The following is a 21,423-nucleotide window of genomic DNA, read 5'->3' on the forward strand; positions in this document are numbered from 1 at the left end:
TGTGTGTGTGTGTGTGTGTGTGTGTGTGTGTGTGTGTGTGTGTGTGTGTGTGTGTGTGTGTGTGTGTGTGTGTGTGATTTTCCATATGTGCACTTGTGAGTGTCCACATCGCCCACTGGGAGCCCCTTAGGCTTGACATTAAGCACCTAATGAGTCTCCTTAAGCAGCTGCTAGTTTTTGACTGCCCACTCCTCCTGCTTCTCTTCTTTAGGAAACTCATTTAGTGTATTGTGTTTAAAGTTCTATTGATTTGATAACAGAAGTGTTTAAAGAGCTCAGTGACTAATGCACACACTTTTAAAACTGACTGAAATTTACAAAAACAAACATAGTTCTTGAGGGAATGCGTATAGTGTCAGTGAGATTATGGGGTTGAGGTTAATTCCTGCTATAAAGGCTATAATAGGCTGCTATAAATGTAGCATATATAAACACACACAAATGTGTCAGTGTAAACACACACAGGCTAACGCCTATGCTGTTTAGTAGAATATGTCGTAAAGTTAGTATTTATTTATTATTAATCAACATTTACTGTGAAGACCCAATAATAAAGAAGTTCAAGCAACAACTGATTTAATCTGCTAGAATATGTCATCGGGGCTGCTCCGGTTCAAAATAGCCTGAGTTCCAGTAATAAAGTACTTCACTGTCATCCAAAAGTAGGTTAAATCATATAAATGACCTGTACGATTGTAGTTGGTGACAGTTTGCTTTGCCTAAAAAGATAAAATAATCATGATTAATATGGCGTACCGTGGTGCTGAAACAGTAGTTATTGGAGCTGGGAACTGGATGTGGCAACTTGTTAACTACATTTACTCTTTTAATATATTCTACTATCGAAAGCAATATAAATATTCTGTACAGTATATGAGTGGGCCTCAAAGATTTGATTTCTACCCTAGGATTCTTGACCTAGAAAATCTGATACACGCCTTTTGGTAATCCTTATCTCCCTTAGTGCAGCTTTGTTTTGAAACCAGACCCTTTTGGAAAATGTTTGTTAGCTTGTTGTTGTACCAGTAGAGTTAGGACTCACACCTTTGCGGCAATCCTGTTAAATCAGCTTACTCACCTACGTCTGCTTGCAGACCTGCTGACAAACACCCACTCGGTATGTGTGATAAAATATGTTCTGTCTGTCACCTCAAGGTTCAGTGTCATAGAAACCCTGGGAGAGGAGAGATTAAGAATCTTTCACTTAGCTGCAGGTCAACAATCAAACTGTCTCTGCTCTGAAATTCAACAGCTGTCCCCACAACCTATAAAGCCGTTTTTATCCCCGATTGTCTAGTTAATTTATCCCTGCTGTCTACCTCTGCTGCTGTTTTGGTGCTTTTGTAAACCCTATTCTGTCAATGGCAAAGAGACTATGGAAATTTAAAGGGTAATTCTACATTGAACCACAGTGGAGTGCAATACTTTCTTCGGGTTAAAACTGTCAAGCATAGCACACATCTAGTATCACTACTATCAGAATTCTTTATCAGTTGTGAATAAAAATTACCCAAAAAAAGCCATTCTAAAGAACATATGTTCATGTTCTTTCTTTGAAGACTACTGCTCAGTCTGTGAAAACAGTCCATAGCATGTATACTACTTTCTACTAACAGTTCTACAATGCATAGGCTCCATTTTTTAAAGATAACAAAATTACTGTTGCGCAACTGAGTACAAAATGATGGTGGTAAGTGTCCAAAATCTCAGTTTGCTGCTTCCCACTGAGTAAGCTATTGCATGTTCACTGTGTAAGGAGTGAGTGAGTGAACAGGGTGATTTTAGAAACAACCTGTACCTGCTAAAAAAATTACTTGGTGGCCAGATGCAAATCATTCAACAGTTTCCCTGAGGTTTGCACCAAAGGGATCAATAAAGTTCTATTCTATTCTATTCTATTCTATTCTATTCTATTCTATTCTATTCTATTCTATTCTATTTTATTCTATACTATACTATTTATTGCCTGATATGTACCTTATTGTCCGCTAGTTTATATGATGGTTAAAAAAAAAGTGCTTTGTTCCAGTGATAAAATGATTCGTTGTTTTTGATTGTTCCAGGACATTACAACACTCCAATACAGTAGTTGTTTCAAACCTTGTTTTCTTAAGGTGCTACTCGCAGACACTGACTGAATTCCTGCTTATACCACCTACTTGGTCAAAATCAAGACTTTGTCTATATTCCTTAGTGCAAGACTTACTCGAGCAAGATCCTGGAGACCTATGAAGCCCACCACATGACAGTGGATACTGTAAAGTGGAACTACTTTCATCCAAAGGTTTTCATCTCATGCAGTTCAGACTGGACCATCAAGATCTGGGACTATACCATCAAGTAAGAGTCAAGTAAAAAAGAGTGAAAGATGGAATACTTGCGTCAGCTGTAAAAAGAGCATAATTTTTTACTTTTTTTAAAATTCAGTTTGTGTTTTTTTAGGAAAACTGTGATTTAGTCAAATCTACAGCATTATTTAGTTTTTCATCATCAGTTGCCATTTACGTTTCTGTGCAGTTTTAGGTTTACAATAATATTTATGTTGCCATATTTATATATCAAGAAGTACAAACGCATGTCTGTGAAACATCTAGCAGTATGTGTTACGCTCACCCACCATCACAGTGAATAAGTTTCCATCTCTGTCCCTGCTGGCTTGACTGGCTGTCCTATTAAACACAGTTGTACTTGTTGACTCCTACTGGTTGGCTGGGTTGCATTTGCCAGGGAGGGTGAAATCTCCTGGGAACAACGTGAAATAGTGTTGAAGTCTCCCTGTGATACTCAGTGTTGGGTAAAAAGAAGTAGCTTGACATCTCGTATGACTTCTTGTGCGTTGGTATCATACAAGATCTATAGCTATATCTTTAAAATTTATTGTATAAAATAAAGGGGATCTGAGTCAATCGGCTAGTTGGTCATTTTCAAATATCCGGCACCCTTCAGTGTAATGTTGTTATATTCTTATTCACTTTGTTCTTGTTACATATTCTAATGGAAGAAGATGTAAGACACATTTTTAGTTTACCTCGAATGAGAAGCAAATGTTGCCGTTAGTTACAGAATAGCAACTGCAATTTCCTGCTGAATTTATATCATCACCATTAGCAACACTACTAATGCTCTGTGTTCAAATATGTATGTACGTTCAGTGAAGTAGGAACAAGGTAATCATCACTCCTGTAATCTTTAATATTGCAGCATATTAGTCTTTATTACCTTATACTCGTCAAGGACCCCGCAATAATTTTCCAGGCTTATTTGACTAACCCACTGTGCCTCCCACTTCCTTGTCAGCAGAGGCAGCTTGACTGAATAATGATAGTAATCATCCACTCATTATGAGAGACAGGGTATGATCTATAACATCCTAAAGATGACATATTGTCTGCAGGAGAAAACATCATGGATCATGCAAGTTTTCTCAAACTCGCCATAATGTTTGAAAATGTAAAAGCGCTTTTTCCATGTTGCTGAGACTAAAACATCCTGTAAAAATCTCATATGACATTAGGCAACCCTGAATGAACTGAAGGGATTTGAAGTAACAAAGGAGAAGTGCATCAAGTCTGTTATTTAAAAGGTTTGAAAGATGTGCACCAAGTCTCGTAATAAAATTGTACATAATTAAAGAACCCTAATAGCCCTGACTCTGGATTTACAGTACGTGCAGGGACATTCTGCTGTGAAAAAATATCTCTTACAATAGTTTGTTTTAATAATTAGACATATTCTACACCTACCTGTGTGCATTTTATTTATAAAACAGGCACAGCAGCATTTGAACGTAGTTTGTCATCTAAGGCATATCTTGCACCAAATTACCTGGAGACTGGTGCAAATGATAATCACAGAGTGCAGCTAATTGTGCATTCTGGTTTGTTTACTAAGGTTCATGTAATTTGTCAGGGTTATTCACAGATAATACTCCATCTCATTTCCAAATTTAAGAATGTTTATCAGTATACTGTGTTTGAGAGAGGAAGTTAGGATGGATATGTAAGACAAAATATAAACTCCACTTACACTTAATTACTCACCCACAAACCTCATTTACAATTGTTCAAATGTAAAAGCATCTGAGATTTGAACAAAAGAGGGGGTGTAGCATTAAGGTGTGTGTGCCCCTATCTGACATTTACTAGAAGCTTAAATTATCAGCAAATTTTGATTTATTTCTTTTTAGCTTGCTGATGTGTAGACATGCTGAATTTTGAGATTTTTGAGTTTGCTTACTTGCAGAATGCGTGTAAAAAAAAAAACTGTCTCAGGTTTTGATTATGTCGTTAGTTCCTGACTTTGTAAATGTACAAGTAAATCTGTACATGTAAAGATCCAACCTATTGACAGCGTTGGTTACTCTGTTTCTGTCACTCTCACACACACATGCACTCTCACTTTAATATTTGAAGGTAGCCTGTAGGTACCCACTTCCACCGCTTAGAAATGTTTAATTTCTTCATGTTGCTTCCAGTGGTGTTTCAAAAATATTTAATGTCAGGTAACAACGTGCTGGAACCTTTTGTTGAATCTCCAGATGTTTGGCCAGGCTCTGATGAGGCATTGGTGTCTGGACATTTTGTTAGTGATTACCATGACTGATAGTCCAAAGATGTTTATCCACCATTTAAAACTTGTAGGAAGAAGTCACACATGTACAAATGTGTACATCACAGAAATAAAGCACTGTTTCAGACCCAAAAATAGACAAACGCTTAAGACAGATTTCGCAGACAGTCTCAGTTATACTGGTTCTTTCTGTGACTCTGATGAGTAACCATTCATAGAGTCCTCCCTTTTCATGCAGTATAATAAAAAGTAACATGTTTTCTGTGTGTGTTGTCCTGTCTGATTTGTATGTTTGTGTGTTTTTTCAGCACTCCAGTGCTGACCTTTGACCTGAAAGAACCAGTTGGAGACGTAGCCTGGGCTCCATACTCCTCTACTGTATTTGCTGCTGTGACCACAGATGGAAATGTGAGTCTTTGTAAAGTCTCTCTTACAATTTGCAGCCACAGCATCTCAAAAATGTTTTTGTAGTTGTTTTTTTTGTGGCCCTCAGAATACTCTGTTTCAAGGTTTAGTGTGTGAAATATGTTTAGATTTATTAAGAATACACATCATTACATGCAAATTTAGGTGTTTTATATTTATAGTAAGTAAAGAAGCAGATTTTCCTGCATCTACATGAGATAGAAACAAGCTGAGCAATATTATTGACACAATTAGTGTGTCAAAATGATAGAAACACCTGTTGGTATAATTAGTACAACAGCGCTCCAAACTGCTGCATCGGAAATGACAATGCATAGCGATCAACACCATTCTATACAATTTCAACTAAACTTAACATTATAACGTTCATAAAGGCTGGATATGTGGCAGGACTGGAGCTAATAAATGAGAAATGTGTGTACGTACCTTGTTGTTTTCCCCTTTAACTAGGACTAACTAAAGGGATGCATGACGAATGCTCTGTTTTAAGACATCTGATCAAAAATACAATGACATGAAATGTTATTTTAATGACTCTGACTATACAGCCAGTCTTAGACATATATGTAGGCATATAGATGCTTTTTGTCTAAAAGCTATGGTTACAGCCAACACAAATCTGCTGTGTGCCTAAGATAACATGAGTCTGACACTTCCTCGACTGAACATGTGAAAAAAACAAACAGCTGCACCGTCTACCACCTGCCACCCACTTTATTATTATCTTTATAATATAGTTACAGACTCAGCTGGCTAAACCCTCCACCATGGTCTCAGGCTAAGCCTCAGATTAATGCTGAATAGCCTCAAGCAATCAAGTTTGTTCAAACACTGTGTCTTGTAACAAAGGGGGCTTCCTGCTCTGCCAGTAGTTATTGATTCCAGCCAAAGTAATTTCAGTGGATGCTGTGTTGCTTATCTCCACATATTTTCTTAGTATGGCTGCAAGCTGTCCCCATCTGTTTGTCTTCACAGTCTGCTCCACACTATAAAAGTCCAGAGTGTTGTGTCTGACACATTTCCTGTCCAGTGTGCCAAGGGAAGTCGAGTGAGAGTGGCAGAGAGGAAATGAGAGCTGAGCAATTTGAGAGACACCTTATGTGATAGTGTGTGTATGTGTGTCACGCCCTCTTCGGTGCCAGGAGAACCACAGGCACAAAAGGCACTGTAGTATACCAACGATCGTTATGCAAAATATTTCACAACTATGCATCCGTCTTGATAAGACATACAAGTGAGGAAATATCAGACTTTCCAACAAATTCAAAACATTAAATCTGATGTCCCTTTTGTAGTGTACAAGTTACAACTAGCAGTACATACAAAAAATAACAACAGTTTAACTGTAAATATATTCTACCAAAAAGAATTAAATCAAATGATTTTTCTAGAAAGCATATGAAGTCCCATGTGCACAGTAATTTATTCTCTGAAACTAGAGCAAAAGGAATTTTCAGCGGCTATTAAAAAAACTCATTAAAAGTTTGTCAGTTGGCACACATCTAACAAGCACAATCACATCCTTTCAAAGTGGAAAGAGGGATAAGATTTTAAAACGGGATTTGATCAAGCTCAGTGTGCCTGGTCTGCTTTTTCTCACTGTACTGAGCTCACAAAATACATGACTCAGACTCTGATTTTAGGGATACACTTTGCTTTGATTATTGGATGTATGTATATACAACGGTCAGCGACAATGTTAAAACCATCTGCCTAGTATTGTGTATAAATCCTCTTTGTCATGTTCCTGGAGCCATTCTTGAGCAGTTTTTGTCCTTTTGGAAGATGTCGTACATGTCAAAGTAGCATCCACATGAATGCCAGTACCCAAGGTTTCCCAGTAAGGAACATTGCATTGCCAAGATGATCAGTGTCTTAAACTTTACCTGTCAGTGGTTTTAACATTGTTGCTGATTGGTGTTAGTATACTTGTATATATTGTAATCACAATTTTTGAGGTAAATGTTACCTGTAAACCTGACAGGGACTTTAATGTGCCCACTAAATATTATTTTTTACACTGAGTTCAAGAACTCTTATCGACACTTGGTAGCTGTCAGATTTTGAAGAATGACAGAATATCGACAGCATTTTCACATTCCCCTGATATGTTCTCAGTGCATGATGTTAAACAGCATCATCTTAACCACGATAACCGTGTCCCTGTAGTACAATTGCCGTTTTCTGTGTGACATGTGTCTGATCGAGCTTGAGTGATTCACCATGAGTTGTGTGCTCCTTGACACATATATGTACTGTTGATGACAATCTGGCCTGCTGCTGCTCCTGCTACACTGCAAAATGTCAGGGACACAACGGCGTACGTGTTTGTGTGAGTGTGCGTCTTCGTACGTGCTTGTGTACATGTGTTCTTGGGGATAATGAATTGCTTGGCAGGCCGAGGTGAAAGAATGACACAGAGTTGTGTCGTGCAAACAAACATCTCTTTGTTCCCTCTGTCCATTCCGCTCCATCTGAGCTGACGGTTGAGGAAATAAAGTGTCAGAATGAAATAATCAAAAGTCAAGGCTTACCCCCAAATTATTAGTAGTCTTTCAATTCATATTTGGTCTCTGTGCAGCTTTATTTACCCTTTGGAACATGGACTGCCACATGTCTCATTTAGAATACCCTTTGTATTATATTTAGATATTAATACTTTAACAATAGCCACCCAAAGCAATAAAAACTACTTTCATCAGCTTTTAATAATTTTGGGATGGTGTGAGAATACATTGTCTTGTAACTGTCAATGTAATTTAAACTGGGCTTGTTGGGAGTCGTCTTAATCACAATATTTGATGAATCCCTTCCCAGTTTCAAACACATTACCTTAAAACATAAAAGTATACAAAGTCTCATCTAATGTGTAGCTGTGCATTCATCCTAATATATGTTTAGTACATTTGCTGTTGTGCTATTTTTATAAGCAGCATAACAGTTAATTTTCTCTCCGCTTGAAGTTCTTGCATGGATTACAGATGCAGCCGGTGTCCACTGCAATCAGCAATGACTCATGTTACTTTAGTGCTTATACAGTACATGAACAGCAAAAACACTGTAGTTAATGGCTGTAGTGATAAGAGGTTACAGAAAGTCATACCCAGGTAGAGTGTGATGATTGGTTACAAATAATGACTGCGATGCTTTGTGTGGTGCTGATACACATAGACTATGCCATCTTTCTGATAAAAGCCGTGGGCTGTGCTTTGCAGTGGGCTCATTTGTTGTGGACAGATTGTCTAAATGCATTTAGACTAAAAATATCTGTGATCTGGTTCCTTTTTGATAAAGATGCCTATGAAATCATCAATGGCATCTTGGACAAACATGTAGCGCACACTCACTGAAGTGGCAGGAACACCCTTCATTTGAGCAGATGGTCAGACCAACCTCTCCTCCTCCGTTCTACTTTTCACATAAAACACAACACACACATGAAAAGGGAGTCTGTAACAACCCATTTAGCCCTTACGTACTTACTAACAGGGAAAAAACTGGGAATAAAATCTGAAAATGTATCATCGAAATCAAATACAGTGGTCAGTTTTCTGTTTTTGTTTTCTAAATCTTATTTTTATTCACACTGTCGCCCATTGCTGTTGTGTGAAATGTCAGTTCGGTAACAAGGTCGAAACTGTTAAAAATGAGAAGAAAAAAAAAGATAAACACATTAACTGGTATGATGACTCTTCTTTTCAGGTTCATGTTTTTGACCTCAACATCAACAAATATGAGGCTCTCTGCCAGCAGCTAGTGGTGGACAAAAAGAAGACCAAGCTGACTCACATTGAGTTTAATCCCACCCATCCTATCATCATAGTGGGAGATGACAGAGGCAATGTCAATAGCTTCAAACTCTCTCCTAACCTCCGCCTGAAGCCCAAGGTAAGAATCTTAACAAGCCGCCACAGAAGCATTTCTCAGCGATCGATTTTCTTTCTGAAATCGAAATCGAAAAAAGGGAAATCTAAAACATATTCCAAAAAAAAAAAAGAAAAGTTGCTCAGTTAAAAAAAACAAATGGATATCAAAACATTCCCTCAAGCAAAATAGAATTTATAACAAATGCTCCAAATTCAGTTTTTTTATTTTTACTAAAAATTTAGGCTTTAAGCTATACAGTATATGCAATAGAATGGCCTGCTCAAAATGGGTGTTACAATATGCAGGGTAAACTCCTGACTGTTTTATCCAATTTAATAGCCAATCTATGTCCATGTCTAAACTTTACCGAATCCGACATGAATCAGCTGCAAAAGGATCGCACATAGAATAGAATGTAGTACTGAAGGAGGAGTAGCCTTTTCTTATGGCTGAAAGAATAATCAATGCCATATGGGAGTTAGGGCCGTGGGCTGTTTCACTCCTTTTCCTTTTTGGTAAAATTAGTACAAGCTACATCTGTCAAACTCGGCCAAACTGTCACCCTGCCTGAGTGTGACTGAGCAGCTCGCCTGTTTGTCTCTTGTTTGTGTGTTTTCTGGCACTCAGATAGGTCGTGACTGTTTTATTACGAAACATGTTTTATTAAAGGCTTAAGACACTTATGATTTGTGAACCCAAACATTGATTTCACTAAATCACATTGTCAGGGACTCCCCAAACCTTCTCCATAAACTGTTGGAACTACTGCCATCAGGTAAACGTTTCCAGAGCACTGAAAGAAGAACCTCCAGACTGATCAACAGCTTCAACACCTTCATTCCACAAGCTGTCAGAATGCTGAACTGCTGATCCGGATATGCAAACACTTATTTATTTAATTGCTTTTAGTTTTGGGATCCTGAAGAAACGCTCTCTCATCTTGTTTATACTACTATTGTACATACAGCAAGCTGACAATAAACTTGATTTGATTTGATATATGACACAATAGCGCATATTACAGTCTCTGCCTATCCATTTTGCAAGTTGATGACGGCGTGTAGTTGGTTTGGAATTCCAAAGGAGAGGGTTTTTTCCCCACTTTTCCAATAATAGAAGTGTGGAAAAGGTCTCACAATGCACAGTCCATTATTGATTATTTGGTAGAAGAGCTGCTAACAATAATTATTGCCTCAGGACAAAAAAAAATCCAGTTGGATTAAAACCTGTTACACCAGTCTACATTTAACATAGGCTTTTGGAAATGTTCACTAAATATTATAAATGTCACTCTATATTGTTTATTTATGTCATTATAGCACCATGGCATAGGGAAATACAGAGTTAATGCTCAGCAGTTGCACTATCCCATTTACTAAAATGTGTATTTATCTATATTGTGGCGTAGTTAATAAAATATTCATTGTGCTGTAGTTTCCTGTAGTCAGACATAGTAGTTGTAAAGCCATGGATTATTGCCCCCTTATGCCACAAGAGGGAGTATACTCTTAAGTGACTGCTTCTGTTTGGAGAAAACAAAGGCTAGGCCTTAGTGAACCCAGTTCACTATGGGAAAGGGAATTAACATACAGTCAGGCAGATGGATGCAATCATACCAAAGTTGAATGTAGTGGAAGGTTTTTGTGTACCAACATAAACCAGCGCAGCACACAAAAGGATGAACGGAGGGCAGTTAGATAAAATAAATTATAAACAAAACGTAGACATTTAAAATTTGTATACCTGACCTATATTAACAACAAAAAAACTCAAAAGTAAATCCTGCTCTGCCTTAACTGCGCTTGCTAATCAGGCAGGAGTAGCACTTATAGACCTGATTACTAAACATATACATTATACTTGAAGTGCACTTTAACGAAATGTGCTTGTCGCAGTGCCAGCACTAACAAAACCCTACAACCTGGCCAAGTCTCAAGTGACAAATTAGTGTCTTAAGCCTTTAATAAAACAAGTTTCTTAATAAAACAGTCACAACCTACCTGAGTGCCAGAAAACACACAAACAAGAGACAAACAGGCGAGCTGCTCAGTCACACTCAGGCAGGGTGACAGTTTGGCCAAGTTTGACAGATGTAGCTTGTACTAATTTTATCAAAAAGGAAAAGGAGCGTAACAGCCCACGGCCCTAACTCACACACTGTTCATTGTACTGTGGTGCTAAGATAGTCTTTATGGGCCACACTCACATGTAGACAGATCCTATTGACAGCTAATTGTTGCATACAATAGCCTAATTGCACTGTGATCATAATTACTTAAATCTACATCTGCTGAAACAAAAGATCCATAGAATAAGTAAATCAGGTATAATGCATCTTACTTTTTTACCACTAGTAAACTAAATTATTGTTAATTAAATTAAATATATCATTGTTAATAAAAATTGACAAATAAATTGGCAAAAATTATAAATAGGGTAAGCAGTTTAGAGCCACGTCTACAACACAGTTGGTAGGGCACAGGGTGCAAATGAAGCATTCTTGGAACCCAACTGTCAGGTGCTTCCAGATTTTTCACTGCAAGGTCAAAGCCACTGAATGCCAGTTTACCATTTGATTACAAAGAGAATTTAAAATCGACCCAATTTTGCATTTTGTAGTGATGGAAATTGGATTCTTTTTAATATTTACATTATTGTACAGAAATTCGTATTAGGGAAACAATACAAAATTCAGGATAATTACTCTATTTCTGTTTTTAAAACATTGTTACAAGCATTGATCATTTAAAAAGCTGCATGTATTTATTTAGTTAGTTAGTTAGTTTCAGACTATAAAATCAATCGAGACAAACGTACACAGATGCTATTGACACATGCAAATGGAATTTCTAGTTCTTCTGCTAGTTTCAGCGCTATGGAGAATATATATATGTGTTCTCCAAGTGTTGCCATTGCTCTTGTATAGCCAATTTTTTTCCTTTCACCCTATATACCATCTTATCTGTAAACAATCTGGATGCATGCCTCCACTTCTGCATTATTCATGACTCCCACTTGTTCCACATCAATGAAAGCAGCTCAGATGATTCATTCATTGTGGAGTCCTGACCTTAAGCTAATTTCACTAAATAACGAGTCCACTCACCCCCCACCCTCCCATTAACATCACTAATCAGCTGTATTTATTTTTTCATGCTCATTTATGTCGGTAAAAAATTCGCCACAGGATGGAGTATTCTTTATAATTCAATAAGCTTCTTAGAAGTTATCAATAGACAAAGAAGCTGAGCAAAAATTATTTTTTGAAAAAGTTTCTTGAATTTATCCCTAAAAAATATACTCTTCATATTAACTGTCGCTCATACTGTCAAACTAGTCAAAAAAAGATATCGTAAAAAATTTAAAAAGTGAATAAAGGCCACAGAAAATTATATATTCAAAGCAGGTTGTAGCTATACAATAAAACAAAATTCCACTTTAGTCCACACGCAGTTGATAAGTCGCTGAATGCTCCGTTGCCACTGATGACAATAGTTAATGAGCTGTGGAGTAATCACAGCAGTCTTTCTAATCACAGGAGGAAACTAAATGGCACACTGAGTCACAACACTTTAATCAGGGTCCATTTAGAGTCAGCTCTGTGGTCTCTCCGGTCTTCCTTTGTGGTGTGCATGTAAGCTAGAAAAAAATTTTTAATGACTACAGTAATATGCATTTATTTTCACAACTCGCTACATTATACATGGTATTGCCACGCCTGGATGCAATGCACATAAACAGTTTTGTTGTAGCATAACAATACACACACAGACACACACACGCACACAAACACACACTACTACCTCATTAGGGACCTCAGACTGTAGCCCTAAAGCATACAATTGGGAAATAATTGCTCAGTTCAGCACCACTGACAGTGCTCAGAGCATTTTAGAACCCAATGTGGCAAATAAGCGTCAGGCGCAAACACCCACAGCAAATATTTTCAGTAATATGTCTTATAAAATTGGCACACCAGCCTACTAAAACTAGCACAGTGACAATGGTGGCCGACTGATATAAAGTTGTGAACAAAGGTTTACATAAACTTGTAAAGATGGTCTGTCTCATGGCAGTCTTGAGTTCCCACTGACTCTTACAACTGTTTTTTCTATAATGCAGTGATTGAAACACATGCGCCTTTGTCACAAAAAGCAATCAGGCATTTTGGTTCTTTCATAAATTTGTTATAGGTCTTCTGAAAATATGACAGAATCTGCTGGGTCAAAAATATACATACATCAATGCTAATATTTGGTTAAATGTATCCTGGCCATTTTCCCCTCAATGAGGCGTTTTTGGTAGCCGTCTACGAGGTTCTGGTTGTATCTTTGACCACTCCACTCCTTATTGGTGCAGTTCAGCTAAACTTGTTGGCTTTCTGACACAGACTTGTTTCTTCGGCACAGTTCACAGGGTCTTGATGGGGCTTGTGTCAGAATTTTGAGAATGTGGCTCTAAAACCTTAAATCTAGCCTGCTTTAACAATGTCAAATCTTAGCAGTGTCTTGAATGATTGTCTTGTTGGAACACCCAACTGTGCGTTCAAGACCCAACCTTCTTTCTGATGATTTTAGTTTTTTTTTCTGAAGAGTGTGTAGTTCACCCTCCTTCTTCATTATTGCGTTTACTTTGTGCAAAGCACCAGTTCCACTGGGAGCAACACAGCCTCAGAGCATAATACTACCATCACCATGCTTGACAGTAGGTATGATGTTCTTGGTGTTAAGGGCCTCACCTTCACTCCTCTGCACATATTTCTAGTCATTGTGACCAAATAGCTAGATTTTTGTTTCATCTGACCACAGAGCTTTCCTCCAGAAGGCCTTTTCTTTTTCCATGGGATCAGCAGCAAACTTCAGCCTTCATGTAAAACACTCTTTACTGTGGACACTGACACCTGTGTTTCAGCAGCTTCTAATTCATGGCAGAGCTGCTTTTGGGTGATTCTTGGTTGATTCTTGACCATCCTGACTAATTTACTCTCAGCAGCTGGTGATAGCTTGTGTTTCTTCCGGATTGTGGCAGTGACACAACTGCGCCATGCACTTTATGCTTACAAACAATTGTTTGCACTAATGATTTTGGCATCTGTAGCTGCTTTAAAATAGCTCCAACTGATTTCCTGACTTAGTCAAGTCAATAATTTGCTATTGCAGATCAATGCAGAGCTTCAGAGACTTTCCCATTACAGTGTTTGTGGCTGGATGTATCAAATAGACCCTATTTAAATTGGGTCAGAGAAGTCAGCAGCTGTAGCCAACGTGTAATTAAGTGAATTTGATTAACCCAGATTTCTACATAAGCAAAACTGATAGTTCAAGTTGCTTTCTATATATATTAACCTAGTAGATTTTTGTCATATTTCTAGAACACCTATAATAGACTTAGGAGCTAGCATGCATAGGAATTATTGGAAACTCAAGACTGCCTGGATATGCATAGTCTTTACAAATGTATGTAAACTTGTAACTTTCCCAAAAATAACAGTGCAGTGGCCTCACAATCCAAACTGTAACTATGCAAATGTGTTGAGCTCATCTATTTGAGGAGAATTCAAAAATGCTCTCAAGGCAATCCATCTTCTTGACTTTAATACTCTTGTGTCTTCGCCTCTCTTGTACTGTAGTTTTCTTCAGAGTTTTTAATTCATTGTTTTGAGCTTCTGAAATGAACTATTAGTGTCAGAAAACAAAACAATCTGTTATAAAAGACACTAAGTGCCATCCATACTGGATAAATGTCACAACAGGTAAACAGCCATTGAAAAGTTGATGTGCTGTGCTCATGTGTGTGCTCAAGTGTCACTGTTCAAGTTGACTCAAGTGGATTCTGGTGTGAAAGAGTGTCACTACTGAAATAAAATGTATAGCACCAGAAGATGTACATAATTGGGAACTTTAGACATACACATTTTTTAAAATTTTTATTCCTTTACATGTATGCTAGCGAGGACACTGGGATCTTTCTGCGTGGAGTTTACATGTTCTCCCCGTGCAGCGTGGGTTCTCTCCGGGTTCTCCGGCTTCTTCCCACAAAGTCCAAAAACATGCTGAGGTTAACTGGTGATTCTAAATTGTCCGTAGGTGTGAATGTGAGTGTGCTTGGTTGTCTGTCTCTAAGTGTAGCCCTGTGACAGACTGGTGACCTGTCCAGGGTGTCCCCTGCCTTCACCCTAAGTCAGCTGGGATAGACTCCAGCCCCCCCGCCCCCCGCGACCCTAGTGAGGATTAAGCGATGTACAGATAATGGATGGATGTATGGTAGTATCAAATGACCCCACAACACAACACAATTCTGTTCAATTTTGTGTTAGTGTTCATCTCACCGGTTCTCTTTTCAACAGCTTTGTTCTTAGTTACTCACAAAACACAAGTGGCAGTTGCAATATAAAAGCAGCATTATGAAGTATTTTATGATGGCCTATTTATAAATATTGCCTCACAGAATGAAACTTACATAATAGCATTTATATTTGTATCAGTGTAGGGTGGCAGAAAATGAGTAGACACAAAATTCTAGGCCTCCCTGCAATGGCAAGAAATGTTTATGTATTAGTAATATAAAGAGGACATTATACAGACAAAGCGAGTCCAGAATTTTAGTGATATAGCTGAGTAGCAATGACCATAAGTAATCTAGAAAACTGAATCAGCACTGGGTGGCATGCTGGGACAGTGTATTATTATAAATTCGATACATTTTAAAGTTTCAGTAGGTTTTAATGCTAATTTGTGTGCCGCTCTCTTTACTACGACTGAAGCTTTATGGCGCTCTTCATCATTGCAGACATATTATGTTGCATCTGCTCAGGGCTCATTCATTTAGAGAACACAGTTGTCTGTTTGGATCAGCTCTTTTAAATTTCAAAGTAACTACCATAAAATACAAAAATACATGTTCCCAACTATAAAGGAGATGTAGTCAAGCACCCACTGCTTTGAGGGGTTAATCACCTTTTGCATATTCCATAGTCACTATGTCTCTTTTCCATATGAATATGATGAAAAGATTATATCACATACAGTCATAGACTGCACGTATAAGAGGGACGTAGCCTCCAGATTTGAGAAGTGAAATGTTTTAAACCTGCCTACCTAATGGCCAGCAGAGGGTGACTTCTCCTGTCTGAAAAAGAAGTCTGATTGTATAGAAGTTTCTGAGAAAACCACTCTACTTCTCATTTGATTTGTTACGTCAGTAAATATTTTTCTCATGACTTGATGGTCTCATATGTTAATTTGAAGTCTCCTTTAATGCAGCTTGAAGTTCATTTTGTAAATTATTGTCTGATTTAGAATAAAATAGATGATAAAGCAGAAAATGCTGTATGGCAGTGCTCAAGTTCTCAGTCAAATCCACCCGTCGCTAGCCACATCCGGTTTTAAAAAAAAAGTTTGTGACGGACAAATTCCAAACTCAAGGCTTCAAAACAATAGCCCAAAAATTAATGAGTGATGTCATGGTGACTACGTCCCTCTTTTATATACAATTTATGTATGCAGTACAATAATATACATTTAGCATTAATATTAACAGTGCTGTGTTGTTGTTAGTTACCTGCACTGTCTGCATCAGCACCACACTTGATGCAATTTTATTATCCTAATTTATCCATCTCAACATTTGTTCATTGGCCTGATTTCAATAAGCCTCGTTCAAGTCTGTCATGATGTCTTTAAACTCCCACAATGGTTTCGGCTTGCCAACATGGAAAGGCTCGCCTGCTGTGGTCACGACAGAATGAAACAGTGAGAGGCTTCGCCTAGTGGTGCAACCAGGTACTACAGCTAATCAGCAATGCTGGACATGTTTATTTTTTTTAGTGATGGTGTCGGGTATCAGGGTGACTGATGCGTGACTTAAACGACTGATTGAATGATTATATTACTTTATTGGGGCATCCCTAATATTAATATATATACATACACACACACACACACACACACACACACACACATATATATATATATATATATATATATATATATATATGCAACTATATGCAATCAAATAGCTTGACTAAGTGTGATTTATTTACAGCAGATGTGATGGGATACCTTTGCAGGAAAAGCACAATTAACATGAAAAAAGACTGCCTTGCATTCAGAAGTTTTAGTTCCAGAGTCCTGGTTGTATGCTTGTGGCAGCAACCCTGTACCGACAGTAATGATCTTTGATACCAATTGCTGTTAAATATCTTTGAACAGTGAACTGCTGCTGCAATGCATGGCTAATGTTAAGCCATATTATACAGCTACTATAAAGGTTCTGCTTTTCTACACACAGGAGGATTGAATATGCTCACACCATAATTGTGGCGTATCTATTTAAATATGTTCTTGACAACGGTGTTATTTAGGCAGTAGCTCCATGTCTTCACACCAAATTTCACAATGAGGTATAAATAAATTATTATATAATAGAGTAATATAAACACTCTGCTACTATTGACCTTGCATCAATTTCAATTTCTGTCTGCTTGTGTTGTGTTGGCCTCTTGTTAACTGTGTGCCTGCTGTGTTTGTGGTTCCTTTCAGTGCCTGGTCAAGCATAAGGTCAAGTAATTTCAGATTTCTGTGTGTGTGTGTGTGTGTGTGTGTGCGTGTGCGCACACGTGTGCGTGTGTGTGTGTGTGTGTGCGCACACGTGTGTGTATGTGTGTAGGGCAAAGACGGTCCAGAAGTGGAAGCAGCCAAGATGGAGACACTCCTCGCTCTACTGAGGAAACCAGAATAAAGCGTAGTTTAACATGGCCCCACCAGACACAGCAACATGGTACAATCTTTTGGTTTTCGTTTATTAAAGCCAACTTCTTTTTTTCAGTGTATGCAGTAAATGACATCACCATAACAAGAAAACAATTTGTTTATATTTATTCAAATGTTTTCTCCTGATTTAACTTGCATTCGCTGCAACAATGCATCTTTTGATACTTCAAAACATTTCTGCAGGGGCTTATTAAAACTCTTCCATATGTATTGTACCAGTTCCGAGCAATTTCAGTGTAACTCTGCCTGTGGGGTCACTATTTGTGTCTGAACAAGTTCCAGAATTTATTTTGTGATCGATTGTTGTAAGTTACTTTTATCTGTATCCACTGCTGCTTGCTTTGTTCACATTTACTTCAGTGAATAATTTTACTAAAATGTCTTCCAACAATCTTTTCGGAGGATATAAAAACTTCTATTTGTGGTTTTATCTAAAGGCAGAAAATCTTCTTTTACTCAGATCACATTTCAATCCTGTATTACATTCTAATCTACTGAACCTATTGTTGGAAAATATCTATTTCTACTTATAGTCACATTAGCAACCTTTTTTTTAATGTGAGCGATAATGTATTCTGAAACTGTTTCTTTCTTAGTGTAACTCTGATATCTTCTAAATATCTGGAAGGGGTGTAAAGTATAACATACATATCAGTAAATCTATTAACTCTACAACATGCCTTGTTGAGTCTGAAATTGCCGCCCCAAAGATAAATGTTCAGGTATTAAGAATCTGTGGTAGGATGTGGGGAACATGGATAGTTCTGTTTGCAATCTGTGGGGTACTATAGGATTAATCCCTCTCTATGTGAGCATCCTGTGATTCAGTCCAGAGCCAGTGGCCCGTCATATACAGCCCCAAGCAGATGTCAGTGTGAGGGCCGTGTTGAAGAGGCCACAAATTTCTACTAAGCCTCTCTAGTCCTTATATAACACCCTTAGCAAGGCGCTCTGCCTCACAATTCACTGATGTTTATGAGTGACAATGACACACACACCACACAGGCTCAAGTCCCTGTTCTCAGTAATAGACTGGCTTTCTCTTTTTTCAGGCCGCTGTATGAAATAAGAGGATATATTTAGAAACCTTCAACAACAGACCAGTTGTCTTTGTGTACTTAACATTCCTTTTTCTCAGGGTCTGTGCAACCTGCATCCATCCTTGTGGCCGTGTCCTCTTCTTGAGGCTGTTGGTGTGTGTGTGTGTTAAACATGCATTCTCATTGGCATTCCTCCATGTCCTTTGTCAAACCAAGAACCAGATTTGACAAGTGATGGCTGCTTAAAAATAGTTTCCTCACTCCACCACAATTCATCCTTGCTACGTCTTTGTGAGGCACAGCCGCATCTGACATTAGATCTGCTGCTGACCTTAAAAACTAGGGAAGGACAAGTCTAATTAGTATTATTGCTTCCAGTCAGTCCAACATGTTCCTCTCCTGTGGATCAGTGCACCAAGGCCATCACTTGTTGCTACATTTGACTCGTCTTTGTGCAGTCAAGAGGTCAACAGGTGCTTGTGCTCGTTCATCTGCTGGGTTTGTGCTTCACGTGGGGCCAGCACTGGTAGCCTCTCTGGGCTAGACGGGACCCTGCAGGCTCGGTAGATGATCAGACAGAGGAGAAGAAGAAGGATGGCAACAAATGTATTGCAAGCGATGGCCACCAGTGCAGCCGTGGACAGTCCTGTTGTGCTTTCTTCAGATTCCATAGTAACGACTGGACTGCAGAGCCCGATGTCAGCCAACTTAAATGTTGCTCTTTAAGTTGGTTCCATTATGTTCCTTTTGTTAATAGGCAAATGAGTCTGAGCATCACCAACATCTTCGTTTAACTTACGTGTAGATGCTTGAATCTATAGGCTCATGATTCCTCATGTCCACAGATGGGCTGTTGTGAGGTGAAAAAACGCAGTTCGTGTATTGCCAAATATTTAGATAAGACAGCAGCAGAAAGCAGAGTGCCTGTACGTCTCACTGCAGAGATGAATGTGTTCTCCTCAAGGCTCTGTTTGTCTTGATAGCTTCTTTAGGGTGACACACCGACACTCCACCATACAGATGAGCCTCGCAGCACTCTCTGCTAGTGATGATTTCACAATAGTCTGCAGTATCAAAATGCTGCTTGCTATTTCAGGAAATGCCTGCCGGTGTCTGTAAAAAAAAAAAAAACAAATAGAACAATTAGATATAATTGAACACAAGCAGAGTATGAAATGCGATGAAGGAACAAGCTGTGTAACATGTCAATCTTTTCAGCTGTGTCATAAATTGTTTTTTTTTTCCTTGCTGTTCTGTGTTTTGTACTTGATTTATTCTATGTGTTTATATATTAATAACATCTTTCAAATGCCAGATACCACTTAAAAATGCCATTGCTACTCTGCATTCGTGATTACAACTCTATGCACTTGCACATGTGGGCCAGCAGGGGGTGCAATAGGACTCCTGCCTTTGATTTGTACAAGACTAAAGACAAAAGATGGACGTAGGAACTGTGATTTCACCTGCTGGTTTGTGGACTACAGTTTTGAAGCCTCAAGCTTGGACTTTGCTTATTGTCGTCTTGCTCTTTCCAAACTAGACAGAACAAGCGAGGGATGGATCTGACTGAGAACTTGAGGACACTGCACACAGTATGTGGTAGTGACTTATCAATCACAGGGTTGTCTCGCTTAAAACATACCCAGCTTTATTGTCTATTAATGGAATCATATTTTACAAAATGAACATCATGCTGTCACAGTTCCAGTATCAAAGTAGCAACTAAGACCATAACCTCATTAGGAAAACGTTTACTGAGGTAGCAAAGTAGGTGAGAAGTGAAGTCATTTTCTCATGGACTACTAAACAATTGGACTACTTTTGCAACCAGAAGAGTTGCCCCCTGCTGACTGTTAGGAAGAATGCAAGTTTGGTGCAGGTCTATGAGTGTGTCATTTTCATTTTCTGTGCTATGTCCTCTGAGAATTATATATCAAGGCTGGTCACATTCAAAAAGTCGTTCCAGAAGAAGAAGAAGAAAGAACAGGAAAACCAGACATACCAATGCCTTTCGTGGCACGATACGAGCTAATATTTGGGGACAAATAAAAACGTTTTAAATAAATATGGACATACAGGGTTTTTAGTAAAATAATCATATTTAATATTACAGTGAGTACACAGCTTTGGCTTTATTTCATTTGACACCTTCTCCCTCAAAGTTACAGTATCAGTCCTCTAAGAACTCGTATTCAAACCTATATGTACAACATTAGAACAATATTTGTTTGGCTTGCCTATCACCAGTCATATCGATTATCCTTTTCCACACAGGAAAAAATGATTTCCTCACATTTTGCTGGCATGAACCAGTCATCATGTAACTTTACTCATGAGTTCTTTCCCTCTACTTGAAGCATAATGTTGGCACACAATTGGCACCGTTACATTACTAGTCACGTAGAGCAGGCAAGTGTGTGCACTTTCAACCGTCATCATCAAAACATTGAAAGAGGCAATATCTTTAAAAGAATGCCTTTTCTGCCTCCAGTAAAGGGTTTCAGAGACTTAGAGAAGTCGTGCAAAGGCACAGTAAGGCTGATCTAGTGACACATTGTGGCCTAGTACATCACTTAGACACTCAATGTTGTTGTTTTTTTCCTTTAATTTCTCACCCATGCCCTCCTGTCCAGCTGAGTGCCTGTTCAGCCGGCCAGAGGCAGCAAACTGTATGCTCCACTTGTAATTTGTATTAAGAGTAATGTGAGTTTTCAATACACAATTATGCACTCCAGATCCACTGTGGG

At 38.3% G+C, this 21,423-nt stretch overlaps 1 protein-coding gene across 1 annotated transcript in view; it reads left to right on the plus strand.

The window, feature by feature from the left end:
• The window catches only part of dnai1.2 (dynein, axonemal, intermediate chain 1, paralog 2), a 26,521-nt gene extending 6,742 nt beyond the window's left edge, over nt 1-19,779 (plus strand). Inside the window, exons 17-20 of the mRNA XM_008305212.1 lie at nt 2,195-2,340; nt 4,878-4,977; nt 8,698-8,883; nt 17,530-19,779. Of these exons, the coding sequence (XP_008303434.1) occupies nt 2,195-2,340; nt 4,878-4,977; nt 8,698-8,883; nt 17,530-17,601 (504 nt within the window). The 3' untranslated portion in view covers nt 17,602-19,779. The remainder of the gene's footprint in view (nt 1-2,194; nt 2,341-4,877; nt 4,978-8,697; nt 8,884-17,529) is intronic.
• The last annotated feature ends 1,644 nt before the right edge of the window (nt 19,780-21,423 follow it).

This window comes from Stegastes partitus, unplaced genomic scaffold (genome assembly GCF_000690725.1).
Source record: "Stegastes partitus isolate 25-593 unplaced genomic scaffold, Stegastes_partitus-1.0.2 Scaffold2438, whole genome shotgun sequence".
NCBI lineage: Eukaryota > Metazoa > Chordata > Actinopteri > Pomacentridae > Stegastes > Stegastes partitus.